Here is a 15,259-nt window from a genome sequence, read left to right on the forward strand (position 1 = left end):
GTTTACTTTGCTTTAGTGCAGGTGAGTACATTATCTTGGTAGATGTCTATGGAAATGATCATGTAACTTAATTTAAAACTTTCCATTGAGGACTTGATTACATTTGGATGAAATACTAAAATAGTGACATAGGATCTACAGATAGTGTGGAAAATCTCAGGATTGGAGGAAGAGCATCATTGTTTTAATAATCTTTCAACATGAGGCTCAAATGGCTAAAATCTAGTAAGCAAGTCCATGAACAATTCCCCAGTTGCTCTTAAATCTCTGAGCGGAAGGTCAGAGTGCTTCCTGCCATCTTCTTCTGGTAGTCCTTGTCAAATGCTTCATTCTGAGCCACAGTAAAATAGTTCTTCCAGTCTCCAGGCATCCCTGAAACAAGGCCGAGAGTCTTAGTGATTACTCTAGGAGCCCAGGGAGGAGCATGCACAAGAATCAGGAAGGAAGAGTAGCTTGCCTTCCCAAAATTGTACAGAGGTTACTGACAAGAATAAATAATGGAAAGTATAAACAGACCATGGAACCCCATTTGGCATCCTAGAAAATAAGGCTTATTTACCTTTCCTCATAAAAGGGGAGATGGAGTGGTCCAGGAGGCAGATAGGCAAAGTGGTGTAGTTTGCCATTGGGTTTTCCTTCATTACATCAAAGGAAGTGTGATAGACGATTTTATTCAGAATTTCATCTGATATCTCTTTCTCCAGGAACTTCAATATCTTCTCAATTTCCCGCTTTGGTTCCTGTAGGTGGAGCAGTTACACAAAACAAATAATTTGGGATCTTTCATTAGGCACGATGTTCTACCATTTGGACAGGCAGTGTTTGGACAGGGATGCACTAAAGGATCAATTTAAATAAATTCAAAAAATATTTCTCAAGTGGCTCCTATATGTTAGGCATTGTACCAGAGGCTTCAGCAGCATACAATACCTGGCCAAAAAGTACATGCTGCCTCATACAGAGAAAATGTCATGAGGTGTGATGGAAGGAGCAGTAGTATTTGCCTGGGGGAGATCAGGAGGGTTGTATAAAGGAGCAAAAATGTTGCTGGTGAAACACAGCTTGACTAACTCTAGTATTTGGGCTATTGGAGTTGGCAAAAAGGGTCTATATATTCAACAGAAAGTCAGAAAGAGGGAAAGATAAAATGGATTGCAAATTAACCCAGAAATATGTATCCTTATTCCTTAGTTCTTTCTGCAACCATTATACTAGCCACATAATCAAAGCTATGCAGAAAAATAAGGAGCCATAGCTTTTGATTCGATTTCAGAGGATGTCTTCTTAGCCATAGAGTAGGACGTGGAAGTATTGGAGAAGGAAGCTGAATTTATTGAGCACAACTAGGCACTTTACAAACATTATCTTATAAATCCTTATAATAATCTCATGAGACAGACATTCTACCCATTCTGCAGGGGAAGAAACATGGCTTATAAGTTACAGGATACAACAGATTGATTTGAGTATAAATCTAGCATATGCTATAAATAAAGCATACACTATTTCCTGAGGAGGATGGGTTGTCCAGTAATGGTGAATTGAAACAGATAAATTAGAAGAGAAAAAGAGTATTTAGAGTTTCTGAGGATACAACTGAGGTTAGAAAGAGAGGACTCATGTGACTCAAGATTCTCTGGCTGGAGAGCCAGCAATGCCAGTGTTTTAACTGGCTTTGATGTATCAGAGAATGTGGGAAGATTTGATGGAGGCCAGACTGACTCTTACCTCCTTCATATCCTCATAGAAGAGGTAGAGAATACGGTGCTTGTCTCTTGCATCCCACCATCCCTTTACGTGATCATACCAGGAGCCCCACAATACTGAAGGGAAAGAGAGAGAGAGCATGTGGTCAATATCAGTTAGATACTTATAAAGTGAACATGAGTGTCTCAAAGCAAAAAATAAAAGAGGACATTTAGTAAATACAACCAGAAAACAAAGACCCTAGGCTGAATTCTTTTTGGTAGGAGAGAGGGTTTTCCATTGTTTAGGAGGGTGAGAAAACAAATTCTGCATTTCTTTGTTTATATTTCTACCCTTGAACTACTAGTGCATGAGAGATTGTCTTGTGGCCAGGGATTCATAATCTTTATTTCTTTTGTATCACAATGCAGTGCTTAGATCAGTGCTATGCAATAAATATTGTTTCCTAAAAGGCCAGTTTGAAAAGAAGCCTTTCAGTCTGAAAAATCTGTAGTTACCAGATATGCAGGGCACTTTGAGTCTCTGTGACCACAGATCGAAGGAAAAGAGGTGCTTTTTTTGGCCCTGTCAAATTCACTCTCCACCTTTCTAGGCTTTCCTCTGTGTCCTGAGAGATTGAGCTGTGTGGACTGTATAAATAGGCTCCCTTGGCCAAAGGGTTACAACTAGGCTCTGCCAGAAAGAGGCCCTGGATGGAGTTTGGAGGCAGGGAGAGAGTGAGGATGATGGCTTTATTTCCCTGATACCCTTCCTGGGTCACTGTGGTTGACTGCTTCCCTTTAGGAAAAGCTCAGCTCCTTTCAATGCACCCTCTCCTGTCTCCCCAGAGAACTGCACTATGCTGTGCTAGTTTCCTTAAATCGCGCATTACTTTTGTAAATAGTCTATTAAACTGTCCTCAAATGACAGTTTGAGTGTGCCATCTATTTTTTTCATTCAATGATAAAACTTCCTTTCTGAGGTCAATAAATGATTAAATAAGGAAATATGAACCTGTAGTTTCCTTTCATTTACCTTTTCCAGCCTTGAATGTCTCAACATATTCCTCCCAGGTACCAGGGTCGGGAATCATTTTATTCATTCTTGAGAAATGGTAATAGGACACCAGACAGTCCTTGGCATTTCTAGCCACATAGATAATCTGAAACCAGCCATCAAGGGGAGTGAGAGAAGAGAAAAAAGACAGAAAATTGTAATTGTTCAGTACAGAGAATCATGTTATTAGAAAGCCCCTCAGAAGCTTGGACTATCCCATCTGAACAACTGAGCATGCATGCATCTTCTATGATTAAGGTGACCATATATACCAGTTTGCCTTGGAAAAGTTCCAATTTTTTTTATCTGTGGTCTTAGCATAATTTTTAAGAGCACCCTACTTCTCTCTAAATTGTCCTGGTTTGGATGGTAAATACTGTCTTCACCCTAACTGTGATACGCTTGGAAGCCTTGGCTTTCACTTAGGAAGAAATTGAATTAGATTATAGGATGGGAAGAGCTAAATCTGTTAGCTGTCCAGTGTCATTTCAACATGGTACATTCTGGCCTTACAGATAAAATTTCATTCCTAGCTTTCATTGATTGATAAGACTGAAGGACTCCAGAGGGTAGTAATAGTCTACCTTTGGAGCTGTTTGGGATGAATGTCTTCTCATGGGAAAGGCAGTGATTGGGGTTTGGCAGAGGAAACCTGACCTCTTGACTTCCTGTTCTTCCAACTCACCTCCCTGGCTCATTCCCAGCGTGTTCTGCTGTGTGCATTCTCAGTGGGATTGGGGAAGAGGAGTATTTAAGTGGTTTTCTCAAGTATTTCTGCCCTGTGTTTCACTTATTCAACATAACTTGGGGGTCTCAGACAACCTACCACGCAATCATGTTTTCTTCTTAACAAATTATCCCCAGACTCTTGTATTCTCAACTTCATTTCCTCTGTTGCTTTCTCAGATGAACATAATCATTGCATGACTCTGTTTCTTTTTATCCTCTTTCCTGCTTCTGGCTTTCTGTCCAGCAACCAAGAAAGCACTTAGGAAACCAAAAAGTTTGATACAACTCAAGGTATTGTTATTATGTAAAAACGTTTCTTAATGCTTTGCTGGTTGTTAACTTTTTGCAAATCCTGAGTAAACAGAAACAAGGGAAGCCCTGGGCTGAATAGAGAATATATTCAAATGTATTGTGGTATGGAATCAGGATGTCTGGGTTTGAGCTAATGTTAAATATTAAATTTTCTGAGGGTCTGTTTACCCATCTGTATTAATTTCCTATTGCTGATGTAACAGAAATGACTAAATTACCAGACAGTTAGTGGAGGCCAGAAGTCTGAAATCATTTCACTGAGCTAAAGTCAAGGTGTTGACAGGGCTGGTTCCTTTAGGAAGGTCTACAGAAAAATCTACGTCCTTGTCTTTTCTAGCTTCTGGAGATGACCTGCATTCCTTGGTTCATAACCCCTTCCTCTAATCACTCCAACCTCTTGCTTCATTCATCATGTCTTGCACTTCCTCTTTGGACCTTCTTGCTTCTTTCTTATAAGGACCCTTGTGATGATATCTAGGGTCCACCTAATAATCCGGGATAATGCCCCATCTGAAGACCCTTAACTTAATCACATCCGCAAAGGTTCTTTAGCTGTATAAGGTAACATTCGCAGGTGGGCAGAGCTCTTTGGTGGGACATCATCCTGCCCGCCAAACTATCACAAATTAAGAAGCTGGGACCAACCTCTCTACAATCACTTCCTACTCAAATAATCCACAATTCTGAGTGGATAAAGGGAGGTGCTGCCATTGGAATTATTACATTATTTAGAAGGTTTGATTTAAAAAAAAGAAGATGTTAGCATGGTAACTAACAAGTCTTAGAACAATGTCTTCTAATATTGAGTCTAAAAGACTTGGAAATAATACTCATTCCTGAGCAGCAAAAGTGACATACAGTGGTTGAAGTTATCCATCTGTAAGAATAAACCAAGAAGTTTTCACAAGTCAAACTCAAGTCAAGGTTACCTGGGAATAATCTCAGGGACGCAAATCAAGAATGGAATATAGCATTTTGATAAGTTGAAACTTATTGAATCATACTGTGCCTTGTTTGGAGATACGAGATGGGAAAAACCATGTTTTTCATGTTGATTTCTTGTTCCATGTTGAATCATGGAAAACCAGCAAAAAAAAAAAAAGAGACAAAAGCAATTGGGGGCATTCTGTGGCTGAGCACCGCACTGAAGAGTGTCTTGGCTAAACAGACTTGACTGTTATGGATTCCTTGGTAAGAATTAAGTCTAGTAGGTGAAGGAGTCTGCAGTTGCCTTAGCTGAGTGGTATCTCTTAACATCAAATAATTTTCTCAGTAACCCTAAGATAAGTGGGCTTCCAAAGTAAATTGTCTACAGAGAGAAAATGTGCTGGCCCAGCTGGTACAAAGCTTTTGAATCTGCTGGATGGCTATTCTTTTCATTATAAATTTATAAGTAGAAAATATGGTTTACCTTCCAAATTTGATTGATTTCAGATCATCATTGAAAAAGCAGACATCAGGAAGAAACCTTATGTTTTCCAAGTGCACTGCATTTATATGATTCTTTCTGAATATAGAAGTGGAGATAGAGGTATTATAGTTCCTGTGTGCTTGCTTCATGAGCTATTCTCTCTCTAAAGATGGACAAGTTTCTACCAGAAAGCAGATTTCTGGTCCTGAGAGGAACAGGACCAGATTCTGGCATTGGGGCAAAGACAGAAAGGTGAACTTCCTCTCACCTGGGTAGCCAGATGGTGGTCATGAAAATGGGCTATTCAAGTGTTTGGCCTCAGGGAGTGTAATTGATGGATGGTCCCAGCTGCTGAGTCCACCACCACATTCCTCTTGAGGCCACATTTCCCAAGGGATATATATATATATATATATATATATATATTTCTTTTAATTAGAGAAGTTGTGGGTTTACAGAAAAATCGTGCACAAAATAGAGGATTCCCGTATACCACCCTATTATTAACACCTTGCGCTGGTGTGGTATATTTGTTACAATTGATGAAAGCACATTTTAAAAATCATTCTATTCACTATACACCATGCTTTAACTTAGGGTTAACTGTGTGGTGCTTCCATGGATTAAAAAAAATTTTTATTCTTGTAACATATTCAACATAAAATTTCTCCTTAAAACCACATTCAAATATATACTTGAGTGCTACTGATTATGTTCACAATCTTGGGGGAGTTAAGGCGTAAAATGTACAGGGTTTCAATTTGGGATGATGGAAAAGTTTTGGTAATGTTGGTGCCAAGGGATGCCCTTAGCTAGTGAGTGAGTGTAGCAGAGATATGAAGGCAGGCCCAGGCCTGTGAGATACGGACTCCTCTGATGGTTGACTTTGGCTGGCTGGGCCTTCTCAGGGTTGCGCTGCAGTCTGGGACTCTCCCTATCCTGCCCTCCTTCCTTTCGTCTCTCCTCCACAGGGGTCAGACCTCCATCACTCACTTATGGATCTTCATACCTCCTTCATCTCACTTCATTTTTCCTCTCACAGACTTTTCCCTAAATAAATCTCTCTCATGTCCAACACTGCCTTGGCATCTGCTTCTGGGAGGTCACAAACTAAGATAAAAAACTTCCACAGGAGATAACGGGCTTTGCTTCATTGCTTACCCTCTTTGAATGTGGCTAATTTGGCAGCCAATCAGAATGCTTTGTTCTAAAATATTATAGTTTGCAGAAATAATGTGTTGAAATAAAAGTGAATACAAAGAATAGGAATGTGTGGGAGTATGGGATAATGCCACCATCTTCCCATGTCTCCCCTGTTTATTTTTCTTTCCAGATCTTTGCTTATTGCTACTTAGATGGAGACATACTTTGACCATCCTGATCAAAATTGAATTTGAAGAGTTGGTTCTTTTTACCTTTGAATTTTCTTTCCAGAAGGAAGGTGGTAGCATCTGCACAGGCAGATGAGTCTTCAGAGTTCTAGGAGAAGACATTTCATTAGCCAGATCCAGACCTGGGGAATAAGGCCACATCATTCAGCTGTACATTTCTCATCAGCTACACGGATTCAATATTATTAACTTGTCAAACATCTGGGATCACACTGACAAGAGATGTAGCACTTTGCCTAAAGTAATGGTTTCAGGTGTCTCTGTTTCCCTCATGATGGCAACTTTATTGTCCATTCTGGTAGAGGAAAGAGGTAATGAAATATTGTGAAACTACTGAAGCAACATTATTCCCCTTCCAGGTTGGGGATTGGTGTATACTTATATGGGTAGAAAAAGATGCTTTAGGGGGTTTAAGGTTGGTGAGAACTATGAGCCCCAAATATGACCCCTTTTTGGGTTTTTGTATTCCTGCAATGGGCAGTAGAAGAAAGGTAACTGGAGAAGGGATTTCATCTCTTTTTATGGAAGGAGCCTATTATACCAGCTCCACAGTCCCAGCAGCTTTGTTTAAAGTGCTTCTGTATTTTGAACCTTTCTTTTCAAGCTCAAGAACCATACCAGCTGCCAGTCATGTGCTGAAATATATTTTAAGATGAAAAAAAAAAACCTGAGACTTACAGTGGTCATTTTCCCAAGTTTTTAAGTGAAAGAACTATGCTGCAAGTATAAGGCTAAGGAAAAAAATGTTTTAAATGGGCAAGAACTCAGAGAATAAAGTACACATGTGCCCCTCCTGAGGAATGTACTAGAATAAATTTAATTCAACCAAGAGATGGCTGGGAAAATTTTATCCAAAGAACTGATGGTAAGCATTTCACATATTTAATAGGAGAACTAAAATCAGGAAGGGTGAAGTCATTGGTAGAAGAATAATATGTAAACTTTATAGAATAATGTGTAAACCTTTGTTCTGACAAAGTAGAAAGAACGCAACTTAAAGATAAGAGAAGGGAGAGAGAAAGGGAAAGTAGAATGAGAGCATTGGCTGTATAAGTAAGTAATAGGGGGAGTCAAAGGATTCCTTTGGAAATGGACATCAGATAGTAAAAGGTTAAATAAAAGGAAAGAGGATTAAGGCCTCTACGAAAAGCATTATAATACAAGCAACTACTAGAAAAAAAATTTTCCTAAATACCAAAAAAAAAAAAAAAAAAAAAAAAAAAAGAAAAGAAAAGAAAAGAAAAGAAAAAGAGGATATGCTGAATAGGCAAAGAAACACAGTACATATTACTTATTTCATACAGTAAATTTGGTATATGATAATATGACATAATTGTGACCAAACATGTGATAGCAATAATATACTCGAATGGGCTAACTCACTATTAAGATTTCTCAAAATTGGCACATAAAATAAAATCCAATTATCTGCAGCATGTCAGAGAGATACTTAACACAGTGATTCAAGAAAGGTAAAAATAAAAGTATGAAAAAGATTAAAGAGGCAAATAGAGACTAAGAAAGAATGGGTCGTGATGCTATCAGATAAAGTAGAATTCAACCTCAAAAGCATTACATGAGAGAAATAAGAAAATTTATAATTCTAAAGACCATTTTATATCAATTAAGATATATTAATCATGGATATCTATCAGATGACAGAATAACTACTTATATAAAACAGAAATATAGTAGATGTAAGAGAAATGGAAATACATTAGTAATAGGATACTTTAATACTCTCAATTCGACACATCAAGTGGACAAAAGAAGAGTAGCATATAAGAGATTCAAACATGTAGATCTTTTGAATAATATAGAATATACCTTTGCAAGTAGACATAGAACATTCACAAAAATTGATCATATTTTAGGGCACAAATAAAACATCAGTGGGTTTCATAAAGTTGAAATGTTACAAGCAATGTTCTCTGATCACAATGCAATAAAACTAGAAATTAAACACAAAACCGAAAAAATAAAAAAAAGCCCTCCCACCTGGAAATTAAAAATGTCCATTTTATATCTTAGGAGTGAAATACAGAAATTCTGAAAAATGAAGTGGCCCATAATGAAAACACCACATATAGAAAACAAATAATGTCTATTATATATCTTGGGAGTGAAATACAGAAATTCTGAAAAATGAAGTGGACTGTAATGAAAACATTACATATAGAGAACAAATACATTTAAAACAGACATTAGAGAAAAAGATACAGATCTAAACAAAGAATGAAAGAAAACAAATGAATTAAATTCCCAATTCAACAAGCATTAGACACAATTACCTATGCATTCATTATAAAAATTCTGAGCAAACTAGGAACAGAAGGGAACTTCCTCAGCCTGATAAAGGGCATCCACAAGACACCTACAGCTAATATACTTAATGGTGAAAGACTGACTACTTTCTCACTAAGATCAGGAACAAGGCAAAAATGTCCATGCTGATGATTTCTATTCAATATTGTACTGGAGGCTCTAGCCAGTGTAACAAGGCAAGAAAAAGAAATAAAAGGCATCCAGATTGTCTTTATTCACAGATGACATGATTGTCTATGTAGGAAATCTGACAGAATCTACAAAAAATCTACTTGAACTAATAATCCATGTTGCAGGATACAAGGTCAAAACACAAAACACAATTGTATTTAGGTAATTAGAAACAAATAATTAAAAATTAAAATAAAAATACCATTTATAATAACATAAAAACAAAAATACATAGGGTTACGTTTCACAACAAACATGCAAGACATATAAAAAAGCTGTACAACATTGCAGAGAGAAACTTAAAAAGGACTCTTAATTGGAGAGATAAATAGCATTCAAAGATCAGAAATCTCAGTTTTGTTAGGATACTAATTCTCTCCAAATAGACTCATAGAGTCAACGTTATCTCAGTCAAAATATCAGCACACTTTTTTTTTCCTGTAGACACAGACAAGCTGATTCTAGAATTTATATGGAACTGCAAAGGACCTAGAATAGTTAAAACTGCTTTGAAAAAGAATAACAAATTTGGAGGACTTACATGATATAATTTCAAAAGTTATTATAAAGCTACGGTAATCACAATGATATAGTATTGGCATAAAAATGGCTGAAAGGAGCAGAATAGAGACTCCAAAAATATACCCATACATATATGATTAATTGATTTTTTATGAAAGGGCCAAAACCAATCAATGGGGGAAAAGAAAATCTTTTCAATAAATGTTGCTGGAATAACTGGTTCAATCAATCATACATTTTCAATACAGAGTAAGTATTTATTTTACAAATAAAGAAACATTAGGCTTTGAGAGGTTTAATAACTTGTTCAAGGTCCCAAGGTCTCAAAAGTCCAAATGGGCATTTGAACCTGGGCTGTCTGATTTCAAAGTCTATGCCTTTTTCACCATGGGATTATCTCCTATTGCAGAAGCTACTATTTGTTAGTTTGCTTTATTAAAACATGTCTTTTATTGCCACCTTGATAGCAAGCTCTTGAAAGGTGCTGGCTATGTCTTGAATTTCTTAGTATCTTTGGTGAAGGTGTAACCATTTGTTGATGATAGTGATACTGTATATTATATTTATACATTATATATATTATAATTTTAGCTTGATTCTCTAGTTAAAGAAAAGGTAGATTAAAGAAAATATAATATACATTATTGTGCTGCTTTGAAGCTGTTATGTACCCCAGAAAAGGACATGCTCTTTTAATCCATTCCCATGGGTACAGACCTATTATGGGCAGGACCTTTGGATTAGGTTGTTTCAATTGAGATGTGACCCACACAATTTCAAGGTGGGTCTTAATCCTTTACTGGAGTCCTTTATGAGGCTAAACGACAGAAAAAACTGAGAAAACTCAGAGAGAAATACAAAGAGAGAAACACCGACAGAGAGCAAGCTTATAGAGAAAGGCCCCTGGAGTTGCTGAGAGAGGAGGCCACTGCAATCAAACGCTGAAAGCAGCTAGTCCCGGGAGTGAAGGACCAGCAGACGCCGGCCATGCGCCTTGCCTTCTGCCAGAGGGACCCTGGATGCCAGTGGTCTCTCTTCAGAGAAGGCATTGGTCCTGTTGCCTTAATTTGGACATTTCCATGGCCTTAGAACTGTACATTTGTAAATTAATAAATCTCCATTTTAAAAGCCAACCCATTTCTGGTATATTGCATTCTGGCAGCTTTAGCAAACCAAAACAATTATCTACTATAGAAAAACTATATTTGAATACAATTCTCCATGAGTGGGTAATACAATGACACAGGAACATGGTTCTTCATCCTGGATGCTACGGGCTGAATCCTTTCTTTGCTATGTTACAAATTCACGGTCACGCTGGAGCTCCCAATCAACAGTAGGATATGAGCTATCTGATCCTACTGAATCATATATTTTAGGCAAGGGATTTGGGAGTCTTATCTCCAGGAGAAGTGAGTGTTTTGATCTGAACCCCCTTCAAATTCCTGCCCTTTGGAAATATTTTCAAGAAAGTTGATTGTGGAAATAATTCTCCTTTCAGATGCAAACTGACTCAACATGGTGGTTACAACCACAGGGGCTCTAGTTGGGCAGACTTACCCGAAGGGAGGGGCGGGGGTAGATTCCATTCAATGAAAGGGTGCCGGTCATAGGTGCTGGCCCGCTGGCACTTCTGCACATCCCCGTCATTTTGGATCATGTCCACAATCTCCTGTATCCAGGTTGTGCCTGGAAGCATTAGTTGTTGTTAACTCCACCCATCCACTGTATACTTTGATTCTTTATCATTAATTATTAACTTCTTCAGATAAATTCACATTCCCTGAGGATTGAGCAAACTTGACTCACTTGTCATCTTGCATGACACCCAGAATGGATAGCGTCTCTCCTCAGAGCACAGGCTCTTTGTGCTCATTTCATTGTCTGTTTGCCGATTTGCTACCTCGATAGACTGAGAGTTCAGTGGAGGTAGGGACTTTGTCCTTTATTTTCTCTTTATCCCTAGTAACTAACATTGGGCAAAGGCACACGATAACTGTAACTCAATTCAATGACTGTAGGGAGATACAAAGATGAATTAACCACTGTTCCTGCCCTCACAAGCTTACAGTCTTTTTGGGAGTGATAAGATATGACAGAGATAGCTTCTCCTAGCTAGTATATATTCTTTCCTTCTCTCTCAAACTCACAGATCTTCAATTTTCAGCTCAGCCTATAGCTGCATGAATCAAAGGATATATTTTTAAGTTTCCTTGTGACTAGATGTGACTATGCCACTAAATTCTAGGAAGTCATCTTTAAAGGAAGGGGACATGAACTTTTCCTTCTCTTCTTACATTCCTGATGTTTGGAATGTGTAGGTGATGGCTGGAGTTTCAGCAGTCATCTTGGACCATTGGAACAGTATGGTAGAGCAGAAAATTAAAAGAAGGCAGTGTCTTTGATAGCCATTTCAGCCCTGGATGACCAAACTCCGGACATCTTTTCCTTTTGTGTTATTTTCTGACATTTGCAGCCAAATTGAATCCCAAGAAGAGGGGTGTAAATGGATAGCCAAAGAGGTAGACTGTGGCAGAGTGTTAATTGTCTGTCAAATATCTATTTTCCCCTTTATTATCTTTGGGTTCTCTGTGGCTTGCAACCAAACCTACTCCTACACAGTGCATGATTTATGTACCTGAAATGTGGAAAGGGTCATAAGGGGTGTATAAAGTGCTACAGGAGCTCAGAGGAGGAGGGCTGACTTACTGCTGAAGGGATTAGGTAAGGTTCAGTTGAGGACATAGCTTTGGAACAGAGTTAAAGCAAGGATAGAATGTCCACCTACATAAAGGAGGTGGGGCATTCCAGGTGGGGGAAACATCAAGAGCTAGGATAAAGGCAGGCTTATTCCATTTTGGGAAGTGTAAGGAGGGCTCACAGGAGACTGAGAGGTATTAGGGGAGGTGGGGGGGCAGGGATAAGGCTGGAGGGCCTTGTCATTCATTGCATAATTTCCAAGGTGAGAAACAAAATTTCTGCCCCAAGAAACAATAAAAATTTAAATTCAGATCTGGGCATGAGAAACATCCAATGCAAACCAGAAAGAAAAGGAAATTCTTGAGAAAGTGAAACTACCAACAGGAAGCTCCTATTCTAGTTGATTAAGTAAACCTTGGCCAGCAAGTACTGACTAAGTGAGAATGCAATGAGCCTAAAGAATAAATTTCAGTGGATTTTCTAAATAACTGAAGTGAATGGACCCTTTAAAGTATCTTTTGGACTAGGACTATAGAGTATTCCTCTTATTGAGTCAAATTGCCATTGCAGACCTTGTGGCCTCCAGAACTCTTTCCCAGATTGGTTATGGCTTAGAAGTTCTTTATTTCATTTGTTCACAATGCTGGATATAAATAAAGACAACACTGCGGAGATTATCAGTCATTATATCATAATCTTCCCCAGTTAGGATATTCTCTATTTCTCTATCTTTGCACAAGCCTGGGTTACCTTTTGCTACTCTGACCCTTGTTTCTTTTTCCCACAAACGCCTCTTCATTTTATAAGGTTCTGGTCAAATATCTCCTTTTCCTTTCTCATATCCTTCCCACTATCCTAGCATAGGTTTTGGACAAATTCTACTAGCAATTTTTAAATTGGGTGAAATCACTCAGCTCCACATCTGCGTCCTCTTTTGGGATGTGCTTTTTGTGGACAAGGGCTGTGGTTAACTTCAGTACAATTTAACAAATAAATATAATGAGTGATTGGTTTGACAAGATTTATTGTGAGAACCTCTGGGCTATTTCTCAGAGGCTGTGATTTAAATAACTTTGTAATTCATTCCATCCTTTGGGGATTTTTGTATTCTGGCCTTTTCTTTCTCTCTTGGGGACCTAAGTAAAAAGAAGGATGTTAGATCCTGGGTGGCTAGAGCCCATGAGAAAGTCTAATTTTCATTTTTTTCCCAGGGCTCAGCCCTGGTGAAAAACCTTGGTAATAGTGAAAAAACATGCATTTTTTAAAAAATTGTGAGGCCCACGACAGTACCACTGCTCTGCTAACACTGGTTTTATCCCCACCACCATTTTCTAAGACCTACCTGCCTTTGCATAGGTTGCAATGAGGAGATCATCAGGTTTTGCTTGGAAATCCCAGATTTTGTCCCAGTTGTCACTTATCATCTTGGTCATAAGGATTCCATTCACTTCTTTAGTTTCTGGTTGTATATGTTTTCCCTCCAGGTGAAGATCTTTCATTTTCTCCAAAGACATTTTTACCTTCGAACTTTGCAGATGCTTAAAAAACAGGTATTGTGTCATTCTAGTGCTTAGAAGAATCATTCATTTATTAAAAAAGGCTCTCTGAGGAAATTAGGAGAGGTGTATGAAAGAAATTCATTATTACTTTCTAATGTTAATTTAAGTGGGAAAAGTCAAAAGAATGGGAACCTTAAGCATTTGCAGTAGCTTTGTTTCAGGAGGTAGAAACAATAAAGAAATAAACATATTTCTGATGGAGATAAATGCTTCCAAGTAAATGAAACTGGGAGCTGTCTTGGATTGGCTCATCAGAGATGGCCTGTCTGAGGCAGTGGCATTTAAGCTGAGATCTAAATGATAAGAGCGAGCTGCCTCTGTGGAGACCTGGGACAGAAGGGGCATTAAGATCACAGAACCTTGTCAAGTTTGAGAAACAAAAAGGACAGAATGGAATCATGACTTAATAGATTGGTTGGATAAAAACAAGTGTTGAATTAACATGGTGAGGTGGAGAGTGGGGGGAGGGGGGAGGGGATTGACTCATTTACATCTGAGCTAATCAGGCTGTAAAGCTGGCAGACGTTACAGAAGTAGGTAAGGCTTAATTTAAACTCATTTTTAAGTCATGGACTTGGGGTTCCGTACTGGCACAGTGACCATAAACAGGTTTCAGCATGGCAGTCTGGGTTACGAGAAAAATCTCCATGGATGTCTATGGCTCCATCTCTCATATCCTGGTCCAAATCGCTGGTTGAAGAGCAATATACTCTAGCTGGGAAGGTAGCCTCAATTCTGACTGGCTTGGGATACCATAATTGTTTCTTTAGTATATAACTTTGTTTTAGTCTCTTGAAAACTTAAAATTAAATTTATTATAGAAACGTAATAAGGTATATCAAACCATCATGTTACTGTCTTTGTTTTAAGTTTGAGAAACATCTTGGCATATTTAGTAAGTACTATGTGGAAGAGAATTTGGCATATTGGAATATCTAACAGATGAGCCTGACAATTACAACTTAATATGTTATTGAGAAATGAATTTAGATTTGTCATTTTAGATTGAAAAGTTAGATAGTTTACTACATTTGTAAATGTTCAACAGAAATTGAGTCCCCATTTCCATAAGCTTAATTTCCTAGATTTGTGAGATTTATTTAAATAAAGTTTTTTTTTCCTTTCTGTTATTGTTAAACACCTGAAGTACTTAAAAGAGCTTATTAAATGCAACTTAAAATATTTAGGGGAATTTTATTGGATGGATTGGAAAGCCTTTTAAAGTAGAAAACAGTTACCCTGATATTCTGTGGCCTAGTAGAGGGGGGGGTGGGTAAGGCAGAAGAAAGCCTCTGGGAAGGGTGTGAGGAGATTTGGGTTCTAGTCTTAGTTCTGAGGTTTTCTTTCCTTATCTGTAGAATGAGGGGGTCAGACTGCAACTCTCAATTCTTCATAAT

General features: G+C 38.0%; 1 protein-coding gene across 1 annotated transcript in view; it reads right to left on the minus strand.

The window, feature by feature from the left end:
• Positions 1-221: 221 nt before the first annotated feature.
• LOC119512381 (sulfotransferase 1C1) overlaps positions 222-15,259 on the minus strand; it is a 34,709-nt gene continuing 19,671 nt past the window's right edge. The window contains exons 2-8 of the mRNA XM_037807004.1: positions 13,646-13,841; positions 11,164-11,292; positions 6,610-6,707; positions 2,722-2,848; positions 1,729-1,823; positions 560-740; positions 222-372 (exon numbers count right to left, since the gene is read on the minus strand). Coding sequence (XP_037662932.1) covers positions 260-372; positions 560-740; positions 1,729-1,823; positions 2,722-2,848; positions 6,610-6,707; positions 11,164-11,292; positions 13,646-13,817 — 915 coding nt within the window. The 5' untranslated portion in view covers positions 13,818-13,841 and the 3' untranslated portion in view covers positions 222-259. The remainder of the gene's footprint in view (positions 373-559; positions 741-1,728; positions 1,824-2,721; positions 2,849-6,609; positions 6,708-11,163; positions 11,293-13,645; positions 13,842-15,259) is intronic.

This window comes from Choloepus didactylus, chromosome 17, assembly GCF_015220235.1.
Source record: "Choloepus didactylus isolate mChoDid1 chromosome 17, mChoDid1.pri, whole genome shotgun sequence".
Taxonomy (NCBI): domain Eukaryota; kingdom Metazoa; phylum Chordata; class Mammalia; order Pilosa; family Megalonychidae; genus Choloepus; species Choloepus didactylus.